We start from the raw sequence: 24,699 nt of genomic DNA, 5'->3' as shown, positions 1-24,699 counted from the left end.
GATTTAACAGGGAGCCAATGAAGGGAAGCTAAAATAGGAAAAATATGATCTCTTTTTAATTTTCATCAGAACTCTTGCTGCAGCCTTCTGAATCAGCTGAAGGCTTTTAACTGCATGTCAAAAAATGAAAAACCCCCTTTATTTTGACTTTGCATTTGGATTTACTTTGTTCTTCTGTTTCCCAGATATAGAAGGAATATTGTGAGAGAGTTGGAAGTACGAAATAAATTTGCAATGTCAGATATCTGAGCTTAATTCTGCTTGAAAGTGGATATGCAAGGAACAGAAAGATCACTATCAAGAGACAAGAACTCATGCCACAGGCAATTGAATTACAGGTCAAAGGGATTAGGAGATTGGAACAAAAAGTTGTAGAATAAACTGCAGGCGGCGAGAGATCAGCCAGAAAAGAAGACAGCAATGCTTAAAAATGCAGAATAGTGTCATGGCCGAGGGTTTGGAGGTAGGACCACAGCACAGAACATGGCGAGGAGGCCTCATGATGAGTAGATTAAGTTTTAATATTGTAGATGCATAGACTTACAGACAGGCAGGCAGGCAGATTACTCAGTACAGGCAGCCCATTCAAAGAGTACAGGTTCAGGAGGCAAACAGAAAATAAATCACAAGGAAGAAATCGGGAAGATACAAGGTAGTTAACAAGAGGAATCAGCAAGGAAGAACGAAAACCAGGAAGCTAATATACTAAGGGACGTGGACTATGAACCACTGAAACAGGGAAACAGGTAATCAGGGGAAACATGACACAGGTGTGGAACAGGCTGCGGGGGAGAATGAGGGGAATGTGTCTAATTAGACTAATGAGCAGGGCAGGGACATGAACTGAACAGAAAACAAGGAAACTAGACTAAATAACAGAACCAAGGGAAAAACTGACCTATATAAAAACATGAAACACATAATCTAGCAAGAACTAACTAACAGAAGTAATCTAATGACCTGGATGAACAGAAAATACCTGGCTTCGAAAAGTAAATCAAAAAACCTTAAATGGCAGATCTGAAAATTAATGTTTTTTGTGCTTTTTATCCATCACTATTATTTTTTGACACTTCAAGGTGTTTCCTCAGTTTTACATCTTTTTTTTTTTTCATTTACAGCCTTTTCCTTTTTAGTTTCTGTCAGGTTTTCATCTTTATCATCTTATCAGTGTCTTTTTCACTAACATTAGTCTGCTGTTGAACCAATTATATTAAATTTCCCACACAATCCTGGATGATTTTCTGGTTGTGATTTCCTTTAAGAAACCACATTTGATGTTAATCTAAATATGAAGAAATGTAAAGAGTTTGTGACACATCGAGTCCTGTCATGTTTTCAACTTAAGTGTGTTATCAGATGTGCATCTGTTATGTATATTGCATGTGTACAAGTCTGCCACGGCATCAAGACAAAGTAAGTCCCTTCTCCATAATGTCACAGACGTCATGTCAATTAAAATCCTGTCAACTCACATCACATTATACTTAATGACCCTCAAGTGATGAAGTGCAAAACACTGTACAAAGTCTATGAATCCCACAAAGTGGTGAAATTATTTTTAACTATTTTGAATAAATTAGCTTAACGCATCCTGCTGATTGAAGTACTCCAAGCATACTCCATACTGAGTAAATCATCATTAGTTTGTCTGCATACAGTTCTGTGTAAAAGTATTTATGGTTCCATCAATGAAAGCAAGTCATCCAGGTCCCAAAGTTCAGAGCACCCTAGACTATCACACTAATACCACCGTGTGTGTGATTGCAGGTATGCTGATGTTTTTTTTCTGTAATCCTGTCTTAGTCTTATAACACATGTAACTGGATGCACACTGTCCAAAGGTTTTTACACAGGGTCAGGTTGGTTTGGATACAAATTTTTTGCTTAACCAATTGAATGTATATTTCTCAATCATTAGACTTAGAAGTCAGTGGTAGTTACAAAACATAAACTTAGGAGGGTGTACAATGATTATAACAATCAAAAATCCCTGTGTGACACATGGGAGCCAATTAGGTATCTGCCCATAAGTAGCATATTTTTAAAAAAGGCTTTGTATTAAAACAAGAGAAGAAAAAAAAAAGAGTTTTAGTACATCAGAGCTCCGTCAAAGAAAAAGACAAGTGTAAAACTGAACAGGGACAGATTTTGTACCCATATATAGAGCTGTCACTCAAACAAAGAGGTGTATACTGTTACCACGAGGGGTTTCCAGAGGAGAAGAGCAGGGGCCGAATGTAGGCCAAAGCCTGCACCTGCTAGGTCCCCTTAGTAGGAAAATAAAGAAATGTTTGGTGGTGCAATCATGATCTGAAAGAAGAGAGATGAGAGTTATAGACGTCATCTGAGGTTTATTGAGAAAATATTAGAGCATATTTTTCTAAATTTAGAATTACATTTTGTCCATTTCTGATTATACATATTGCTGTTTAGTGGCCTGCATTGGTCGCTGCATTGGCAATTAATGGAGGAAACGTTGTAAGAAGACAAGATAATGCCAACTGACAAAGCTCATCTGATTTAAGCCTCAAAAGTACTGATAAGAGACAAATCTCTTCTAGGTTTAATGGGATCAAATGCCTCGGTTTTGTAGATAATTTTGGGCAATTCAATTCCTTTTAAAACAAATTTTTGTTTGTTTGTTGTCATGGTATTAAAACATTTTTTTAAATATGCATACCAATGCATGAATATCATGCAAGGTAAATGTTGAAATAAATATTATCACTATAAGGTTGTTAGCAGACAGCTCTGGATCGAAGTTTACATCCACTCATCATGACAGGAATGCCACATTAGTTTTATGGCTTTAGATATTCCTTCGACCTGTTTTTGAAAGTGTGAAATGAATGTATAAGATAATTCATTCATTTATTTTAAAAGCAATAACTGGGTTTACCTGTTGTAATTTATCTGGATCTGGTCAAAATGATACAGAGAGGCTGAATGTATACATACACTAATTTTAATATTTGGTTTAATGTCCCTTAGAAGGTTGCTTCTGGCTGGATATTTTTCTGTTATTTTTTTTTTTTTTGTGTGTGTGTGTTGTTCTGTAGTTTTGTTTGGTTGGTCGGGGCTTTGGTGAAGGCAAATTAGCTTACTGCTTCTTAATCCATTTCAAAATCAGTTTTGATTTGTAGCGGGGATTATGATCCTATTAGAACATTCAATTGTGTCCATGTTTCTGCAGACGAAAGGAAACTGGTCAGAAAGTTCAAGAACAATCCAAGAGCCACAGACGCTGAAGTCCAACACAAACTGTAGGATGCTTGAACACCAGGATCACTGTCCACAGTATGGCGAGTTTTACATGCCAATGAACTCAGAGGGTGCCCAACATGAAATAAGCCCCTGCTTTAAAAAAACACCTTTAAGCTCGACCACATTTTTTAGTTTTGGACAAGCCAATCTAAAGTAATGCTCATGTTGGGCTCTAAGAAATCTATTTATTCATCCATTTATTTTTACACTGTTTAACCTCCTCACCTCCTCACCTCCTTCCCTCGTCCCCAGCAACTAGACAGTTTAAACTTCAACATGACAAAATGTTATGAAAGGATGATGAGCTCAAGGTGAAAAAATAAATAAAAATCATAACTGCTTGTGAAATAGGCGTTATTTTTAAACTTCTTAAATAGCCTTCCTAAAGCCTTGACCTCAACCCTATTGAACATTTTATGAGTGTTCTTGAAAGCAGGTTTGTGGTAGGAAACTGAATTAACCAATATACACAAACATCTATTTTCCTGAAATGCAATACAAACTGCGGTGATGGATTCATCGACTGAATAAATAAGAAGAGTCAACAGGCTAAGTAACTTCATAGCAGCACTTGATAAAGATGTCATGTATAACTATAAAGTATTTTAGCTGTTTCATAACTATTACACTGTTCTCTATTCAGTGTGGAGCTTTTTGCTAACAAAGGATACAGGAGACAGGTGGAGAGAAAGTAAAAGAGAACAGGAGACGTACTGCATTTGATATGATGGAAGCCATCCTGTTAGAAAATACAACATGCACACACATACACACCCAGTGATAGTCAATCCTAGTCAAGACTACAGCATCCTTCTTCCCCATATTAGTCTTTAATGATACCATTTTATAGGTAAGGAACATAACAAAGACCAAGAATTAAAAGGGTAAAACAATAAATGGAAAAATGGACTGCAGAAGAAGGTAGTTGTGAGTGTGAACAAATAAACGAGAAGAGCTTACTATTGGCAGACTGCTCCAGCAGACACACATCACGAGGAGGCAGCAGAGGGGTGTGGTCTGTCTCCTCCAGGACATGACTGCTAAACTGCAGCTTCTATTACAGCGTAATGAGTAAATCATTCACAATGCTGGCTTAAACAGGAGAGCTACCAAACTCCATGTTTCTCAGTGAAAACCTGCTGCTTTCATACCAGAAGGATGTGAAGTGGTCCAGACTGTTTTTGTCCTCTATCTGTGCTCAGCATGCATGCTCGGGTATTTCAGAGTTGCTTTGGCTTTTTTTAAGGCTTTTCCATCACCCAAGATTTACAACTGAAAACATTAATAGGTATTTCATTGGAAAAGAAAAAATCATCAATATAGGAAACAGTGGTGTTAGATGGTCCTTTCTCTGGACTGCCTTGTAGTTTAAATTGTTAATGATCTTATGGTTACCCAGGATGTTAAAAATACAGTTCCTGCTGCAGGCACTGATGCTCGTATCTATGAATGTAAGTCAGTGAGTAGTGGCTGAAAATGTGTGAAGCATGGAGCAAACATTTAAGATGTTTTTTGATTAACTCAAAAGAACAGCCTGCCTGCAGCTACCTCAAGTGACCACCTTGTCAAGCACACATCTCAGCAAATCGACTGTGTGCGGTTTGTCTTTGAAAAGCTCAGATGGTGCAGATTTTGTGGACTCTGAAACAAGGAGGCTGAATCAACTAGAGTTTAATTTATAGATGAGCTACTGTTTCTGTGTTAAGATGAAATATATCAGCAATAATTGGATAGGCTGTTGGTGACATTTCTCACATTCATCGTCCTCACTTGATAAATCTTAACGACTGCGGCGTTCGGTTGACATTTCCACAGTGCAGTGATGAGATTCTTGTTTGCTGCTAACAACACTGTGAGGGATTGCCATGAAAGTTGGTACTGACATGTATAACCCCTCAGGATGGGCCTGTTTTATTTGCTTTATTACGTTGCAGCCAGCACCGGTTCAAAATGTAATTTGTCCGATAATATGATTAATGGACCAATGCTGATTAGGCAGCCTTTTCAAGTGGGAGGGTGTAAAATGGTTGGGTGTAAGAGTCCGATTTGTGTTGTTTCTATGTTCAGCTTTTGTACTCCCATGTACACTGATTGATCACTTTATTATGTACCCCTTCTTAGTACCTAGTTTTTCACACCTTTGTCTTCTAAACCATCTTAATTCTTTGGGACATAGACTAAATAAGGTGTCAGAAACATTCATTGGTGATTTGGTCCATATTCATATGATAGAATTGCACGGATCCTGCAGATTTGTCGGCAGGATACCCACGAAGTGAATCTCCTGCTCACTGCGTACCAAAGATGCTCTTTTGGATTGAGATCTGGTGACCGTGGAGGCTACTGGAGGACACTAAACTCATTGTCATGCAGAAGAAAACCGTTTGAGAAAATTTGAGCCATTTTGACCAAGGAAACATCTGTCCCACATTTGATCTCCACCATCGACCTAAAATGTTGATACAAGGTGTGATGGAAACACTCTTTCATGTTGACTCAAACATCTAAATGTCACAGGTAAAATCAAGACCCTATAGACCAAGCAACACTTTTTAAAATGTCCAATTTCGATGACCCATTGCAATTTGTTGCATCAAAGATCCATCACCGTACATAAATAGGAGCATATGGTGCTAGCCTTGTTAGGGAGACAAGTGTGGTAATTTTGTAGTTTTGTTAAAGCAATAAGCAATGCCAAATGACACAAACAACATAAGCAACATAAACAAGAAGGGACATGAGAAACTTGACAAATACTAAGGTCTTATGGAGGAAATGGAGGGCTTTCTGAGTCAGCGGCTCATTGGTGCCAGTGTTAAGCGGTGCACTTGAAGCTGTAACTCCCAAATTACAGGAGAGGCTCCAGCAGATTCCAGGAAACAACCTCTGAGATTCCTGCTCAAAAGATTGCAGTCCTAGGAAGAGCACAGAACCCTCCACATCCAAGGCCTCTGATAGAGGGCCTAAGCTTGAAGTGGAATGCATTTTTCCTATTGAATACATACAAAAAAGGTTGGATTTTTCTTTCAATTTTATTTAAAATTGAGGATGTTGCTATATATGTTTTTTTTAATCTTTCAGTCTATATTTAGCAATGAAGTACATAATTACCTGAGTTAGCTTTCTTTTGTCTTTTACAAATATTTCTGAGACAACGTCCCTGAGATTTGATCAGCGTTGTGGCTAATCTTCAGGTAAAATATGTTAACCAATGCACCAGAACTTTGCTGCCATATTCTTTTTGACTACTGTGTAAATTTATTATCCTCCTTCATGTTTGGGTGGAAGAGCCAAATAGCATCCAGCTGAGCTGAGATCTGTTTGGGTCAGAATGACCCCTGTGTAATCAGTTTATAGTTTCAGAGTGATGTTTGTCTGCTGTGGGTATGAGTCAGAGGTAAGGTTTACCTGTATCTTCAGACGCCTGTTGAAGCCCCTCAGAGAGACTGGGTGATGCAAGCACAACTAGTGAAGTGGATTTTTTTTTAAAATATGGTTTTAGCTTAAAGAGACAAAAAGTCTATTTTTTCCTGGCAGTCGTTTATATGATCAAAAGCTGAATACAGATGTCCTAGCTAATTGACAGTAATTTTCTAAGTGATTCATTATATCCTTCTAAGAGATGTTCGTCCCAGCAAAGCAGGACTAATTAGTTACATGATGTGTTGAGAAAATTCTAGCACTTATACCATTTGTCCCCATTTTCGGTTTGTTGACGCACAAATCAAGAATTTCCTTATTAGGTTACATGCAAATCCAGGGTTGCACAGAGGGTACAAGCACAAAAGTATGTGTCTAGCCCCACCGCATGGACAAGTAGGGCACTGCTCATTCAGGAAGATTTTCAGGTCTGACTCATGGGTTTATGCAATGACATTTTTTGTGTGTGTGCTAACAGGTTTATCCATGGCTGTACGTCATGATTCACTTTACTCTGGCCTGTCGGGGTTCAATGGTGCTCTGGGCTGCATGACTGTTGGAGGACTCTTCTTCACCTTCAGCTGGAGGACCAACCTCTTTGCCATCGCTAGCGGTGACAAACATTTACAAATACTGCACACACAAACACACATACATACAGCAATCAAGCATAACATTAAGAGCACATGAGCATGAAGAACGGTCTGCAGCTATCCAGCCCCAGTATCAACAAACTGCAATTCAGTTTGTATTCTGACAACTTTCTATCAAAACCAGCATCAACTTCTTCAACGTTTGGAGCTACAGTAGCCTGTAGTCTGTTGGATCTGACCATACTGGCCAGTCTTACTTGGACCATTTTTTTTAAAGATGTCCACTGTAAGAGCTGTAGTTTTACAAGAAGCTCTGACTCAGTCCTGCTTCAAACTTATCAACTTTGATGACAAAATGTTCACTTGTTGCCACATGCCCTATCCTTTAGCAGGTGCCATGATAAAGAAGTAATCACTTTTAGTCACCTCTTCTGTCAGTGGTTGTATTGTTGTGCCTTATTGGTGTAGAAGTTAAACATAGAGGTAGTAGCTGCTCTTGGAAATTCTCTTAGAAATGTAAGTAACCACTACAATGTCTAATTTTAAATGTTCTGATGTATTATGTTTGGCATCATTGCTATATTTCTCACCATTATTATTATTATTATTATTGTTAATCAATAAAAAAATGTAAAGATCATATGTTTCTTAACTTAAAATATTTTACCATACCTCCAACGATTAGAAGACAGGCTAAAGCATGCAAAAAAGAAAAAAAGCTACCCAAAACAGAACAGTATTTTTCAGTTTCAAATGTGACAAGAACAACTGGAGTTTTAACATACTTAAGGACATTTGCAGTCAGATTAGTCGTCAGTGTACTGAAGGCATTTTTAAAGATTCGCATGCTTGTTAAAGCCTGCTATTTTAGAACAACCATATTGAATTGAGGCTCTGTATGCCAGTAATAAATGTATGACGTTTATTGTTTAATATAGCGTACAAATGTTTTACAAGAGAAAGAGGCATTAAGTGACCCAGCCCAAAGTAACCTTTTAATGAACCTTGTTCAGATGAAAATAATGAGTTGTTTTTTTACTAGTAACTGAACAGAATCACTCTCTGGGTTTTATGTATTCTATGTTAATATTATCAAATATTGCATGATGGGTTCAGGGGGCAGTGCTATTTGTGGGAATAACAATAGGAACTGGGATTCAGCTGAAATGTCATCCCCCAGGTGTAAAAACAATGCTGAAAAACCACAGAATTGTTGTCTAGACCCAAAGCTTTGAGCTTCAGGTATGCAAACAGAGACAAAATTATGCGTTTTCATATGTTCTGTACAGTTTTAGATGTTAGCTTACTTCATCTCTCTCCAGGGTGCTGAAAGTTATAGCTATCCTGCAAACCATAGTATGATACAACTTGACAAATTTTTAAAAATATTTTTCACACTTTACTTGTGTTTATATCTCATGAACAGCCAACCAATCAATAAAATGTGAGACAAAGTGCTTTACAGAAGTTGACGTAACAACCATTTAAACAATAATCACAATTCACACAAATTATGCTAAACTAGGTGACTAGCATATTAATATTAGGACAACTTGAACAAAACATCACAATGTATAAATGAGGAAATGTCATTGACAAATATGACCCATATAAAAACATTCAAATTCTGAAATTCAAAAAAGCCAAAAAAGAATAAATTAAAACATAAGACAAAAAAAAAATACTACTAATTAAATTAGGAACCATGGTTAAAAAAATAATAATAAATAAATAAAATATGCAATAAAATAAAACCAAAAATATAATTACTTAAAATATGACAAACATAAATATAATGCCACAAAATTACTGGAGTTCAAATATAACAAAAAGACAAAAAATATGTTTTTTTGTTTTGTTTGCATTAATTTTGCTTTTAAAAACATTAACTCTGACTCCCATTCAGACCAAGAACCTTCCTATAACATTTCTATTTTCAATCCAAGTGCCTCCCTTTATATCATGTTTCTTTTGCATTCATTTATTTAAATCATGAACAGTAATTTAGCTCTATTTTTTTTTACAAAGGTTAATTTAGTAGTAGTCAGCAGCACAGGAGCACCACAGGGGACTGTACTCTCACCATTCCTTTTCACTCTGTACACCTCAGACTTCCAGTACAAGACAGACTCCTGTCATCTGCAGAAATACTCAGATGATTCTGCAGTCGTGGGGTGGATCAGAGATGGACAAGAAGCTGAGTACAGGAAGGTGGTGGACCGCTTTGTGGCATGGTGTGGAAACAATCATCTCATTTTGAACGTGACTAAAACAAAGGAGATGATTGTAGATTTTAAGAGAAACAGGAATAAGTCAAAAACTATTTCTATCATGGGAGAAGAAGTGGAGGAGTATAAATACCTCGGTGTTCACCTGGACAACAGACTAGAGTGGAGATGCAACTGTGAAGCCATCTACAAGAAGGGACAGAGCAGACTGTACTTCTTGAGGAAGCTTAGGTCCTTTGGTGTTTGCAGCAAGATGCTGCATATCTTCTATAAGTCTGTTGTGGAGAGTGTGATCTCTTCTACCATCATCTGCTGGGGAAGCAGCATCAGAGCCAGGGACTTAAAAAAGCTCAACAAGCTGATAAAGAAGGCTGGCTCTGTTCTAGGAACTCCTCTGGAACCTCTGGAGATCATTGTGGAAAGATGGATTCTTCATAAAATGAAGAACATTATGGAGAACCCTGAGCATCCTCTTCATGAGACTGTCCTACAACAACAGAGTGTCTTCAGTCAGAGGCTTCTTCAGATCTGCTGTAAGATGGAGCGCTACAGGAGATCCTTCCTGCCCACAGCCATCAGCATCTACAACGGCTCTTTGTGGAAACCTTCACAATGAGCTACAACATTTAATTTCCCTTTGGGATTAATAAAGTATTTTTGAATGGAATTGAATTGAATTTGATTAATCCGTCCAGACTGCAAATCTATTTGACCACTTTAACTAATATCTGAGAGGAGAGGAGCAGACTGTAGCAGGCACAGACCTCAGAGACACTAGCACTGATCAGCTTGACATGAATCTAATTTGCTCCCATTGTGAGCTTTGACCTTAATTGACAGTTATGAGGGAAAAAATAGCAAACAGCTGCTGCTCTGCACTGAGAAGCTGGTGTGAATGTGTGGAGAATACTTTGTATGAACTAATCTTTTCTTATTTGCAGCCTTTCTCTCTGCATACTCTGACATCGCCCTGAGCAACATGCTAGGAACTGTAAGTGTGCACATTGCTTTTTAAATTCTTTCATTTGAACATTTTATTTTCTTTGTTATTCTTGACAAAAAAGCATTGTTGTAGTTTTTGCTGTATTTAAAATTCTCATCACCAATTCTTTGCAACAAGGTAGGAAGAATAGGTAATGCTTTTGACCAACATCAACATTGTCTAGGTTCAACTGACTTTGTTTCACCATCCAAAATTCCTTCATGTCAGCAATGATAGTATTTGTTTTTGGGTCTTGTTAGTGTTCGGACAATCTAAAGATTTGGTTTAGATAGATCAAGCAAGAAAATTCACCATCTTACTAAAATGCTTTAAATGTAGAAATAAATGATTACTGTAGTTTTAATAAACAAATTGACCTATGTAGGAAAACTTGGCTTAAGCTACATTCAACATATATCTTAAAATTAGCATTCAAACACCCCAATCCTCAAATTAATTAATAAATACCCCTTCCCTGTGCTTAGGTGGGTCTACCAGCATGCAGTTGGGCAGCTACTCTAACAGCCACACTCATGTTGCTGTTGACTGGCAGTTTAGCAGCATACCGCATCCCCATTGGTCAAGCCAAGGCGCCTGAATGCAACCTTCGCTCAAGGAGCCAGTGGAAAGCCGGAAACACAGAAGAGAGGGAGAGCACGGATGTGTAGTGTGTGGTCATAATCGCGCTTTATGTGAAATGGACCAAAAGGAGATGGTTTTAATCTATACAATTATGATGTCATTTTTTATAATGAACTTTTTATAGACATTCAAAGACAATGGCAAACACACTTCAAAAGCTGCTACTGAAACTGTCCACATGCTGGCAGTATAGTTCTTCAATCTTTTAAGTCTTTCTGATGGTCTTTTCTTTTCAGCTGTTATTTTCACTCATTTTGGTCTAGTCTGTGCACCAAAACATGACAGAAAATTGTGTTGAGGACAAAATTGTATATTTGACAAAAGGAGGCAAAAGAAGAAATGAGAGGGCTAATAAGCTATTTACAGACCAACAGCATTTAAAACTCATGCCTTTGAGAAACAAAGAAATCCATAAAAGACTAAATTATGATCATTAGGTTTTTTTTATAGTTTTTATTTTTTTGTAGTTTTCAAAATAACTCTTTAGGAATAAAAAATATATATATTTTCTGTCTGACAAACTGTTTTTTTTTAGCATTCTTCATTGATTCAGTTACAGAAATGGAAGCAAATGTTAATCTGCTGTCACAATGTTTCTTTAGCTACAGATGCTAAAGAAAAACATTTTTGATGTGTCTAAATTAAAAGTGAAGCACCTTTTGTAAAACATCTCGTTCTGCCACCTCTATGAAGTATGTGTGTTGCCTATGATTCTCTTGATCCATACTTGATGACCATCTGAGGTCCAACTGCCCTGCAACTGGAGCTGCTCCAAGCATCCGCCAAGTTGAGGTAGGTGAATTTTGGTCTGTGGAGACTAAGTGATTACATAACATAGAAAGACATTAAGTAAGGTTATTATTGGGTTATTGCTAAGGCATTTGAGTTGCACTTCTTCAAATTATGTACCAGTGACACATATGTGAGATATACATTTTATCAATAATTTTGAGTACTTATACCATGGAGCTATTCTAAATGTCAGTCAGTCAGTCATTTTCTACCGCATAGGCAACACACATACTTCATAGAGGTGGCAGAACGTGATGTTTTACAAAAGGTGCTTCACTTTTAATTTAGACACATCAAAAATGTTTTTCTTTAGCATCTGTAGCAAAATAAGAAAAATTGTGACAGCAGATTAACATGAAAGCTGGTGCCTATCTCCAGCAGTCCATGGGCGGGAGGGGGGGTACACCCTTGACAGTCCATCGCAGGACCAACACAGACAAACAACCATGCACACACTCTGTCACACCTAAGGGCAATTTTAGAGAGCCCAATTAACCTAACAGTCATATTTTTGGACTGTGGGAGGAAGCTGGAGTACCCAGAGAGAACCCACGCATGCAGAAAGGCCCCCCGGCAAGGGAACAGTGGTACTAACTGCACCACCGTGCAGCCCTGATTCTAAATGTCTAAAAAAAAAAAACAGTGGCAGCCTGGTTTAGCTGGTGATCTAATTATTTATACTATAAGATCAGACGTGTACAAAGGTGTTGCCTGGGTGTTATTTATTTAAAGAAGCATGTCTTTACTTACCATTTACATGAAACAGGAAATGCTAGGACAGGGACCTTAGGATACAATTTAAGATTAGTTTGATTAGACACAACACAGGTCTATCTCTTTTTAGTCTTTATGTTGCTTATTGAGTCAGATTAGACTAGCATTGCTTCAAAACCAAAATAAAAATATTTCTATAAAAACTGTCAGGTAACGGCGTGAACACGGATGGAAAATTTCAAAAGTCCAAAAGAAATTCAAAATGGATGAAGAACAATTGAACTAAAAATAATTAATACAATTTAATTGAACAGTACAGTGTATTTTCAGCAGTCAATGGTAATGTGTAGAAGAAAACCCAAAGCCCAGGTATTCAAATGCAATCCTTTGTAGAATTTGTTTGTGTAACATTTTCACTCCCAGTCTCTCGTCTTCAACTAAAGAAGAGGCATTTCCAATCAGAAAGAAAATTTCATTTAATAAACATGAAAACACGTTTGCTCATAATCATTGTTTTAAAATAAAAGATTTAAAGAGCAGTATTATTCTTGCAACTTTTTAGTTTTTTACCCTGCATAGATGTGCTACAATGCACTCCACTGAAAATTATTGCAAACAAAAATCTCACATTCAATGTAACTCTATGCAGGCAGTTTATACCAGCTTGAAACTTGTAATGATTTCATGAAACGGACAATGCTTCTGGTGTTCAAAGGCAATCATTTTAAATGCTCATACAGACATGGTTGTTACAATTGTCTGAAATCAACAACTTGTGGTTAATTCTGGCTTCTTTTCACAGTGCTTTATGTTGACTGTAAAAATGTTTCATATCTGTTGACTTTTGTGTTTTTTAAAACACACTTTCCTAACTTTACACACACACATATTTAAATAATTATCACAGTAAAGGAAACAAATAACCCCAACCCCCTTACAGGTGCCGTAAAAACCTTGCAACAGACACATCCATCTTTTATTTTTGCTTTACAACATGCATTTCGATTTTGGTGCTTTTTTCTCTCAGTCTATGCAATTACCACCTTGTTTTTTATTTATTATTAGAAAGCACCTCACAAGAGACTTTTAACAAGAATTGTACAAAAGTGCCTGTCTACTGATTGAACATAATTGTAAATAAAACATTTAAATATAAATCCTTGCACAAATTGTTGTGTATGTTCACATCTAAATAAAAAAAGAACATTCATTGTTCTATAAACTATCAGTTGAAGGTTTGACTGTGGGTGCTTTTGTGCTTCTTTTTGCATGGTTGAGTTAGTGTCTGTGTGTGTCAGAGTGTGAACGGTGAGTTTATGCCTGGAATGAAGGCAGGGTGACACTGCTGTAGCAATTTGTTCATTTATCGCATGCCCACTCATGCATCCGCCTCAAATGAATGTCACACCTATCACTCAGTAGCAATGCTTTAAGTATGAGGCAGCTCTGTAAGTGATGTATATTTAGGGAGAGGTATCTGCAAAAAAAAAAAACGAACTAAGTGTAAACTTTGTTACATTGAGTGCATTTATACATATGTTTCTATCTTTTTTTATTTTCTGTTTTTCTAATGACTTCTAGCATGCACACATTTAAATTGTTCCTCCTATCTCCTTATGTTTTTACAACTGTATGGGGATTAATGTCCAGTAGAAAATCTTCATGTATGTTAATGCAGGTAAGCGCCGGCCATTGCAATTCTCCTTGCATGTCTTTGTGTTAGTATGCATGTAATCGTAATTGGTAAAAGCAACACAATGTTTCTCATGCATGTAAACATTAATCTGATCTAGAAAAATAGTAAACAGTGACGCCCCTGGCGTTTGAGGTTGTCAGATGATTTAACCAACAGGAACAGTAATAAAAAATAAAAAAAACAGCTACCAATCTAACAAAAATGTGGAACAAATTAAGGAAATTATCCTTCATTTACAAAGCAAAAAAAATGAACCAGATAATTTTTTTATCCAGCCTTTAGGGATTGTTTGACATGATCCGAGTGGATGCTGCTACAACTATCTGAGCATGGCCATAAACCAGGAAAGCACATAATTTATTCCTGTACAACTGTTTTAAAACTTGCCTACCATGCCATGTTTATGAATTTACAGCTTAAATGTAATTTACTAGATGCGCTGGTACAAAAAGCTCCACTGAACTACCTGGTTAACAGTCTTAATAAAACCCCAAGGGTTTTTATCTAGTTACCATTTGCAGAAAGTAATATCAACTGTAAACAGGAGCCTGAACAGTATGTTCCATTTGAACTTGAAAGTTGAAATTTTCAAGTTCTCAGTAATAGCAGCTGAAAAGCCTGGTCAAAGTAGTTATTACCAGAATAGACATGAAAATGTGACATGGCTGCTTCTCCAGCATTAGCTGCACTAATAAAATATTTCTGTATTTGCAGTTCTCTCAATTTACAAGTTCTAAACTCAGATGTATACACACATCTATACGTGAACATGTTCCTGCATTGTTTGAAATTATATGCATTTTGTTAATAGCTTCAAATGCTAATGATAGTCAGGTCACTTATCACACCAGTAAACAGGTCGTGCTAGCTTTAGAGATAGTAGAAAATAGCTTAATATACATTTGCAATGTTTTACCTAAGGGATATTTTGAGCATTTTGAAGTGAGTTTTTGTTAAAAGGATATCCAAAGGTTAATATCTTGCTTTCAGGAGATCCAGACCAAGGTCAAGACTGAAGCGGTTAGGGTTAGAAATTGTAACTTTAACTATATGTATCCATAATGGAGGGAAACTTATATGTGCCTATAACCATCATTTATTTACAAATAAGGGGTCAGGAAAAAAAACAGACTTCTAGTGTCCTAAAGTAACTCGATCTCAAAATTGTCAGAGTGGTCAATGCAAAAGGCCATTTTTATAAACCTTTAAACAGGATTCATGTTTGCATTTAAGCAGATGAAAGATCATCGGTGGCACATCTCCTCAGACCTCTATTGCCTGTGTGAATAATTATTGGGTTCTGTGTAAATAATTGCCCAATGCAAATGTGAAAACTGTTTAAAAGTTCATGCAATTGACTTTTCATAAAGCACAATGGCAGTTTTTGATTGTTTGACTTGTTTTTAGATGGTGGAACTTGGCTTTAGTCTTGGGCCGTCCTAGACTAACTTATTAACTTTTCAGCCTCTGGCGTCAACTAATCTGGATTTTAGCTAAATGAAGATGCCAAGAGGTTGTTTGCTTGCTTCAAATGTCCTAAACTAACCCTTCAAAAACACATGAGAAATATGCTAATCCAAAGACATCACTTCAAAAGTAAGAGTTGCTTACTTCCTGATTTTCCACAATTTTGCTCTGTGAAGTCAACTGGTTACTAACATTGTGTTTCTGCAGTTTGTTGCTAAGAATGTTTTCCACAAACAGTTTTCTCATTTTGTTTTCTAAAATGCTGTGCTTACTTTCTTTTCAAATAAAAGCAAGGAAAGCAGTCATGAACAATCAGACCAGAAAGGTTGCTAAATCTCCACAGAGTTGAGAAATACACCTGACCCTTTTGAAATATTTGTTTGGGCCTGCAATGCAAAGAATACATTTAGTATTCATGTCATAAAATGTACATTTAATACAATTCCTTAGATGTTGAGTTGTGGCCCCATTTGAAATACTTGTTGCTAAGTTTGAAAAAACCTTTGATGTGCTAAACCAGTTGAGGAGTTTTAAAAGTATCAGCACAGCAGTGCTTTAGATTTAAAACCTAATTTAAATTTTATAGTTTATAAATGTATTATGGTTCATGCCTGTTATTGATTTAAAGGAATCAGAACATGTTTAATCCATTTTATTAAGTTTCTTATCAAAGCTTTGGGGATTTCTGTAATAGTGTTCACACCGTGTCTTAAACAGTCTTTTGTGTTAGTGTTTAAGCTCTAAGAGGGTCTGTCTGTTGTTTTTAATAATGTATATAATGCTGTAGCCCCTTCTCATCATGCAGTGCATTACATTAATATGAGGGCAACCATATGGCATGTAAATTACCCCCTTTCATGCTTTACGTTTAACATTTTGAGACTACAATTAGTTGATAGACGGGCTCTAGTTACTATCACTTAGTTTACTATAAGTCAGAATTTCTGCAGTTACCCAGAGATCTGATAAGGCTGAAGAAGGGCTTTTTAATAAGCCTTTTTTTTCAATAAAATCTTACAGTTGATAACCCTTTTTAAGGTAAATAAAGTCCATAATGTTGTCCTCCTTTGGTGTGTTTTTTATGGAACATCTTAACTGTGTTGGAAGATCTTAGGCCACACGACTTAAAATAAAATGTTGACAATTTACTAAATACTTCTGAATGGGGCTGCAGACATGAAACAATTCCTAGTCAAAGTAAGAGAACAAATACAACAAAAGCTTTGTAAAAAAACGATAGTACATTCAAAATGCTGATACATTTAGAGAAGTGACACTTTAAGCCGATTGAACAAGGTGGCATTTATGGCACATTTTGTTAAAAACAAGCATTTTGACTCACTAAGGAAAATAACTGAAGCATTATACCTAACCATGCACTTTAAGTGGAATTTTAAATTGTGATCAGGTGATGGCTTGTGCGAGTGTTTGTATGCGGTTGTTTTCAGAGCAGCCTTCCGAGCACTACCCCCTCTCTGCTCCTGGCTTCTCCTCTGAGGATCTCCAGGAAGCCCAGTTTGGTTAAGAACTCCAGCCTCTGATGGTCCGTGGGCTGCACCTCACAGAAGACACCCTGAGAACCTGCACAAGGACACAAACATGAAACATCCAACAGCCTTTTCTCACGTAAAATTAACTGCAACACAGAAAAAAAAAAGTCACAATGAAATATTCTTCTAGAAATAATTGTTAAACAAACATAATTACATAATGTAATTTATAGTGCATTAGGGAAGTATTTACACCCTACAAACTGATATTTTGTCACGTTTAATTAAAAAACTTTCATGGGATTTTATGTGATGAACCAACATAGTACATGAAGGGAAAGAAGGGAAAGAAAATGGATGTGTAGTTATTAACATTTCTTTGTGCAAATCAAGATTAGAAAAGTGTGGTGTTTTTGTATTCATCTTCCTTTACAACTTACTTCATGAATAGAGTCTGCATGTCTGTAATTTAATCTCAGTATAAATTCAGGGAAGGCCTATAAGGTTTATGAGAGAACATTGGGGAAGACCATGGAACACAGGTCAGAGATGGAGATAAAGTTTTAAAGAAATTTTAAGTTAGGCAAGGGAAGAGAATTTCACAACTGCAAGCCTGTCCACTGAAAGTGGCTAGCTGGAGGTCCGCCTTCCAGCACGATGACAATCTTAAACCCACAAGAGAAGTGTATACATCCAAGCATATTCATGTGTTAGAATTACCTTTAGGTCTTTAAAATCTTAAAAATCTAAATCCAACCGAGAATCTGTGGCAAGACTTTAAAATTGTTGTTCACATATGTTTACCATCCAATCTATATGAGCTTGAGCTATATTACAAAGAATAATTGGCAATAAGTTTGGTCTGTAGACATGCAAAGCTAGTAGAAATATATCCCAAAAGAACTGTATTTGGTGGTAGCAAACTATCCTTTCTCGGGTAGAATGAATAAAAATTGATACCAAACATAAAAAAATATTATCATTTTCTTCTACATCACAATTATGCTATATTTTGTTTTGGTCTGTGGCATGTTAATGTGAAAACGTTCAAGTTGTTCGCATAGTCTTGCGGGACACTACAACTTAAAGCTTTAAAAGGCAATAAAAAAAAATCCAGCAGGGTATCACAGTCTGTACCAATCTAAAGAGATTTGCATTTTCCCATTTTAACAAACATCGGAAAGGAATCCTGTCTGACTGTGAGCTCACCGTTGGCCTTGAGCGCAGTGAGTAGGGCGGTGAGCAGGGTTCGGCTGACGCTGACGTCCACCAGCTCAGGAAGGGCATCCAGTCGCAGCTGAGAGGGGAAGTGATAGAGGAGCGAATCTGGGTACTCACCCTGGTCTTCCTCCATCAATTGGACCAAGTTCTACTCGGAGGAAAGCAGATACACAGGTTTACTTTTATTGGTGGTGACGGAAAATGTTGATCTATCTCGTCAGTAAACATCTTACACGAGTTGGTATTTGAGAGACAATACAACACTTTAGATGAGCTCCCAAAGACAGAATGGTTACTTGAATCATAAAAATGCCGACAAAACTGATTTTTATTTCTCAGTGTCAACTTTGAGCATCTGTGGGATTAAAGACCTGGAATTAAAAAAAAACTTGCTAACACTTCCTCTAAAAATTCATCCTAAGTTGGACAGTATTTTCTCCACCTTTTTTTCAACTTATCAAACACCTGCAACATAGGACCTACACATAAAGGTGCATGAGGAAGTAAAAACAGTTTTGCAGGAGTTACCTCTAAAACAATTAGAATGCAGTAAACCAGGTTACAAATGCCTATCAGATTTTCTCTACCACTCAAAAATGAATCAACACTTTCTGCCTTCAAACACGAGTCAGTTTTAAAATTGGCAGTCATTCAAAAGCATGGCTCTTGGCATGCACTGTGACTCATTTAGCAGAAAAATCAGACAACCACAGAATGACTCGGTCTGACTGTGTCTGTTGCTCACCTTTGTTGTGGATTGATTCATTGCCAGAGATTGTTTGACTTCTGGTGTTGTAACTTTGTGTTATGCAACAATCTTTACCTTTTAACAATTAAACCTGAATAGAAGGTGCTTTCCCATTATGACAGATGACGTTTTTGCTCTTGTAAAAATCTATTTACTGCTGCACAATATGCACAGTATGCACAGCTTATTATGGGGTGCCACCAGGGACATAAATCACAGTTAACTTCCATATACACATATGAAATTAAACTCTTCCACATACTATACTCAAAACCTTGCACAAAAACTAGTGAAAACATTTACCTCTTATATAATCTACTCAAAAGCTCTTATACAAAGTAGTGACCACTTCATACAAACTGGTGAAAAGCGTAAGGTAAATGTTTTCACTAGTTTATGTGGGAGCGTTTCACTAGTGTTTGTGCAAGGTTTTGAGTATAGTATGTGGAAGAGTTTAATTTCATATGTGTATATGGAAGGCAACTGTGATTTATGTCCCTGGTGGCACCCCATAGCTTATGCTTGAACTACATGCCAACATGAGCCATCCCAAATGCCTCGGTGAACGAACACGTTTTTGTGCATCTTTCCAGTGAGTAATTAATCTTTGACAGGAGGGACCCAGATGGTGCAACAGGAGGTGTCAGTAACTCTAAACAATTGTGTGCATGATTTTGCTTTATTTCTTGGTTGGATCTAAACATGTTGTGTTCTGTCTGTTAAAATGAAACAAATAAAAGCAGTTCCTCTGCCTGATTTCCACATATTCACCTGTGTGTTTAAGTGTGAGCTGTTCCCTTTGGGTGGGTATTTATCTCTCATGGCAGGAATCCAGCTGGCCTGGCATCGCTTGGCAAAGGAGCGGACATCTACGATGCCCAGCACACAGCCGCAAATGCCTAGCTCATCTTCCAGGATGAAACAGTACTCAGGGCTCAGTGCCAGACATGGGCCAAGACATCTAGCAGGGTGAAAGAAGGTATTAAACATAAATATACACTTATTGTTCCCTTTATGATGTACACCAGTACAGTTACAATCATATGGCAGCAACTCAATGCATTTTGACATCCAGACGAGGAGAAAACTGCTTACTGAAGTTCTAACCAAGGATCAGAACATCAAAGAAAATGGATTTAAGAGACTTTTCATCAATCAAGTGTCTGCTCTTAGAAATTCAGAAACTGCTGATTCACTAGGATTCTGACACACAACCATCTCTGGGGTTTACAGAGAATGGTCCAGAAAGAGAAAATAATCAGCAAGCAGCAGTTCTGTGGATGACAATGTTGTGTTGTTGTCGTAAAAAGGGGAGACTTGTTGAAAATGATAGAATAGCAACTCATTACCACTCATTACAACCAAGGTATGCCGAACACCGTTTCTGAATACATAACACATCAAATGTGTGTGCCTGCTTAACCCTTGTGTGGTGTTCATATTGTTTTTACTCAACCAATGTTTCTGGGTCTGGATTCCCCGTTGCATTTTGTGATTTTTAATGCCTCAAAATCAAACACTTTTATGTAAAAATACTCAACAGATATTTACTTCATCCCAATTTCAAGTATTATAAAGAAAATGTGTGGTTAATATTTGCCATTTACCTTTGTTAGATCACATTTATAACCTTTTATTTAAAACATAAGAAAATTAATTAAAATCATGATATGAGTGTAAACAAATTTTTAATTAATTTACATTAATTGTATCATTATTCCTTAAGTAAATTATGAAAATGGGTCCCACAGACCCGAACACCACATAAAGGTTAAAGTAAACAAGTAAACCCATCATACATAAGCTAACAAACCTGTCTCCAATGACATCTGGATGAGCCATAGTGGACTCCTGGCCGCCCTGAGTTCTCAGGTGAAGCTGGCGGACCATCCGATACAGCTCCACCTACAGGCACATCACTCAGAATATTATCACCATGTTTCTCTTCACACCTGGTTATTATTGAAGATCTGCTTTGCAGACGATGGACTAAAAAGTAATTTTGCTGGTAATTTTGTAGTGCATCAGATTTCCTCTGATTTAAGCCTTTCTCTTGCTTGTACTAAAAATCTTTATTGAGCACCTTATGTAAAATGTCAAAAAGGAAGTTTTCTACTTGCCCAGCCAGTTGGGAGTTCAGTAATTCTATGTTTTATGGTTAGTAAATACAACATACCTAAATACTAAAAGGCCACACTAACAACAACAGTCAACTTGGAAGTAGTTATTGAGAGAAATGGATTCGGAATAGCCTATTTTAAGTATCAGCAGGTTGTAAAAATTAAGTCAGAGGAACCACAAAAGAAGTGATAAGTCTATGCCTAGTCTATGCATAGATGCCTCCATTGAAAATAGTAAACTATTTTCAATGGAGGCATCTATGCTGTTAATTCAAGCTACTAATTAAGTAAGGCAATAGATAATAGGAAGGTGGGAACGTATTACAGTAAAGTTGTTCTGATTTATCCTTTTGAGTTTTCAAACTGTTTCTGTCGTGGAATATGCTGGGTTAAGAAATGTTGGCAGACTTTTCGACATCTAGGATTTAAGGTAAGTGTCTATGTTATTTAGCAAATACAAACAGGTAGCTGAGTGCAGAAAGTTTTTTATTAACCACACTGCCTGCTAATCTAATTTGCTAATGATGGACAAAAACTCTGTGTCAACTCTGTGATAATTTTGTCTTTATTTTTGTAACATAATAGTAAAACCCTGACTGAAAGTGCTCTCACACACAGTGTGATATCACCTTTACTTCTAATATAATAGATAATAACTAATCACTGCAGGAAGGTGATAAAATGTTTATTATTCTGAATGTTACTAACGTTTTTTAAATAAAAAAACATATTGCTACAATCAATAATAGCAGGTCAAAGCTTCCCAAATCCAGAGATCAAAAACACACCATAAAACTCAGATTGTTGCATCTCTAATGAGAATATATTTAATAAATAATTTTGTATTTCTGTTTAGTGGTAGAAACAATAGCTCATATCATACCTTGTCTTTACTGTGGTAGGGCCTAATGTTGTAGAGACGAGAGGTAGGAAAGAGAGGAGGGGGATGAGTGAAAAGTTCATTGCTGCTGCCTATTGGGAGGAGCATCTGTTCACAAAATGACAACCACAATTAGTGTTTGAATGGGTTTTAGGATTGAACTTGACAAACATAAATCAGGAACGACTAAAAATTAAGGAGGACAAGTAAGTACACATAAAAAATGGAAAACTACCTGCACCTCCCCAGACACTCCCCCTTTGAAGACCCATGGCTCTGGGTCCACTCCCAGCAGGTCTGCTCCTGTGGTCTTCCCACACCCTGACAGCGACAAGAGAAAAATGTCCCTCAGTCAACAGCATAGGTTAGGTACACTGAAATACAAGAAGCCTTATCAGTGAGTCCTGAGCAGGCATTCGAAAACCTAAGTCTTATGATTCTAAAGACTTTTTTAGCATCAGTAACTAATTTTTTTAAATCACTTTATCAGTCTCCATTACTATGGAGTAATTTTGACCTAATCTTCTTTAATATTAGGTTGGAGTATGGACTTTGACTGGAACATTGCACCTAGATTATTTTCTTTTTCAGTCATTGTGTTGGACATTTCCAGCTGTATTTAGAAATATTATTCTGTTTATGAAGATCTCTGGGACAGATAGCCTTACATTTGACTTAAAAACAGTTTACTATACTGATGAGTTAGTAGTTGACTTAATGAATAAAGGTCTCAGCAACTGGGGCAGCCACATAAATCAATTTATCATACCTCCACCTCTGTGCTGGCAATGGGCACATGGCCAGATGCATTGTGACAAAACATCTCTAATTTTATCTGTTATCTGTCTAAAGGCAATCATTGCAGAAGTTCTGTGGTTCACGTAGGTGCAATCTTGTAAATGGAGGATCACGCAGCATCTTGCTGCCAAGAGATTTTCTTCTGGCAACGTGTCCAAACAAACCATAGATTTTCTTTAATTGTACATTCATAAATGTTAATACTTAATACTCTATCAGAGTCTGGGGCGGTTTTCTTTAATTTCTCTGAGCATTGCATGGTCCAATCTGGAGGTGAATGGCACATCTATTCCTGGGACGATATGTAACTGTCCTAAATGCTTCCCTTGTTTTCCTCTGTAATATCATGGAATTCAGATAATTTAGAAATTGTCTTGAACGATTTCCTCAACAGCAACAGCTGCTTCTCTAGGGTCAATAGTGTATTTCCTGCTTGGCGTTGTGGTACAACTCAAATAGGAATATAGGCCTATTTCTTAAAGTTTTAAAACAAAGGTAGTGTATTAGTTCTCAGTGCCCCATAATCTGAACATATACATCAATGTTTTCTGGAAGAGTGACAACTGACTGACTAAATTAACTTGCAATAGCTGCACAGTGACAAAGTGAAGCATCCATGCCTACTCACAGTGAAAGCAGTTCCTCCAGGTGGCGAGACTTGAGCTTTCACTCAGCACTCGCCCATCTGAGGGAAACAAAGAAAATGTCATTCAAGTAACTAAAGAGCCCTGTTACTGTACAACAGGTGGTCTGAAAGGGCCAAAGATGGGACTACAATTTTTTATGAAAGTTATATATGATAAATAAATAAATTAATAAATGTATCTTCAATTATTTAGCTGTTTAAAAATTATTAAATACATAATATATATGAAAAAATGCCTTTAAAATATGTATTTACTATATGTTAAAAGCATATGTAACTCTTTCAGTGTTATTTTATTAGTTTATTTATTTAATTATTTCATAATCCTGTGTTGCAGCACATCATAAAATATTTTCAGTCTTGCATATCAGAGAGCAGGGCTAACAGTACATTACTCAACGTAATGATGAACAGTTTAAACTGTAGCCTAATTCAATAACTACTGAAATAATATATCAGATATGTGATTATATGTGGTTATATGTGATTTTTTTATTTTTATTAAATAAATTCATCAGATAACTCTATCGTTTGTGGTCTTATATATAAAAAGTTATATAACATTTTTGTTTTAATTGCATAGTGGCAAATTTGGTCCTCTATAGTGGTTTCTTATAGATAAACAAACAAAACCATCAAACACAGCTGTCTGCATCTCTATTTTATTTTAAGCTTTATTACTGCTACCATTTTCCCCATTGATGGACTAAGAGGATTATTCTATTCTATTCTATTTCCGTATTTTCCTTCCTCTATTGCCCTGTGTCCTCACCCAGCCAGCATATGAAGGCTTTTGCCACCAGAGCTGTGTTCCTCAGGTCCCACACATAAGGGTAAAGGTCATAGAGCACAGCCCTGTTAGCTCCTCCCACTACGCTGCAGTGGAGCTGAGCTATGTCTTCGCACAAAGATAGGAAACTGGATGCCCGCCCACGCCACTCGTCAACCTGGAGATAAGAGGACGCTGAGTTATATTAATCAGTGATGAGCTCTAT

At 36.8% G+C, this 24,699-nt stretch overlaps 2 protein-coding genes across 2 annotated transcripts in view; one reads left to right on the top strand and one right to left on the bottom strand.

Annotated features, from left to right (window-relative positions):
• The window catches only part of si:dkey-183c6.7 (urea transporter 2), a 39,836-nt gene extending 28,192 nt beyond the window's left edge, over window positions 1-11,644 (top strand). Inside the window, exons 6-8 of the mRNA XM_047386818.1 lie at window positions 7,166-7,300; window positions 10,450-10,499; window positions 10,976-11,644. Coding sequence (XP_047242774.1) covers window positions 7,166-7,300; window positions 10,450-10,499; window positions 10,976-11,158 — 368 coding nt within the window. The 3' untranslated portion in view covers window positions 11,159-11,644. The remainder of the gene's footprint in view (window positions 1-7,165; window positions 7,301-10,449; window positions 10,500-10,975) is intronic.
• A 987-nt stretch (window positions 11,645-12,631) lies between these two features.
• si:dkey-183c6.8 (protein O-GlcNAcase) overlaps window positions 12,632-24,699 on the bottom strand; it is a 31,661-nt gene continuing 19,593 nt past the window's right edge. The window contains exons 11-18 of the mRNA XM_047386817.1: window positions 24,477-24,651; window positions 23,687-23,743; window positions 22,496-22,581; window positions 22,264-22,368; window positions 21,074-21,165; window positions 20,032-20,221; window positions 18,501-18,660; window positions 12,632-17,382 (exon numbers count right to left, since the gene is read on the bottom strand). Of these exons, the coding sequence (XP_047242773.1) occupies window positions 17,246-17,382; window positions 18,501-18,660; window positions 20,032-20,221; window positions 21,074-21,165; window positions 22,264-22,368; window positions 22,496-22,581; window positions 23,687-23,743; window positions 24,477-24,651 (1,002 nt within the window). The 3' untranslated portion in view covers window positions 12,632-17,245. The remainder of the gene's footprint in view (window positions 17,383-18,500; window positions 18,661-20,031; window positions 20,222-21,073; window positions 21,166-22,263; window positions 22,369-22,495; window positions 22,582-23,686; window positions 23,744-24,476; window positions 24,652-24,699) is intronic.

The sequence above is a fragment of the Girardinichthys multiradiatus genome, chromosome 14 (genome assembly GCF_021462225.1).
Source record: "Girardinichthys multiradiatus isolate DD_20200921_A chromosome 14, DD_fGirMul_XY1, whole genome shotgun sequence".
In the NCBI taxonomy this organism is placed as follows: domain Eukaryota; kingdom Metazoa; phylum Chordata; class Actinopteri; order Cyprinodontiformes; family Goodeidae; genus Girardinichthys; species Girardinichthys multiradiatus.
This window is presented reverse-complemented; position numbering and strand designations above follow the sequence as displayed.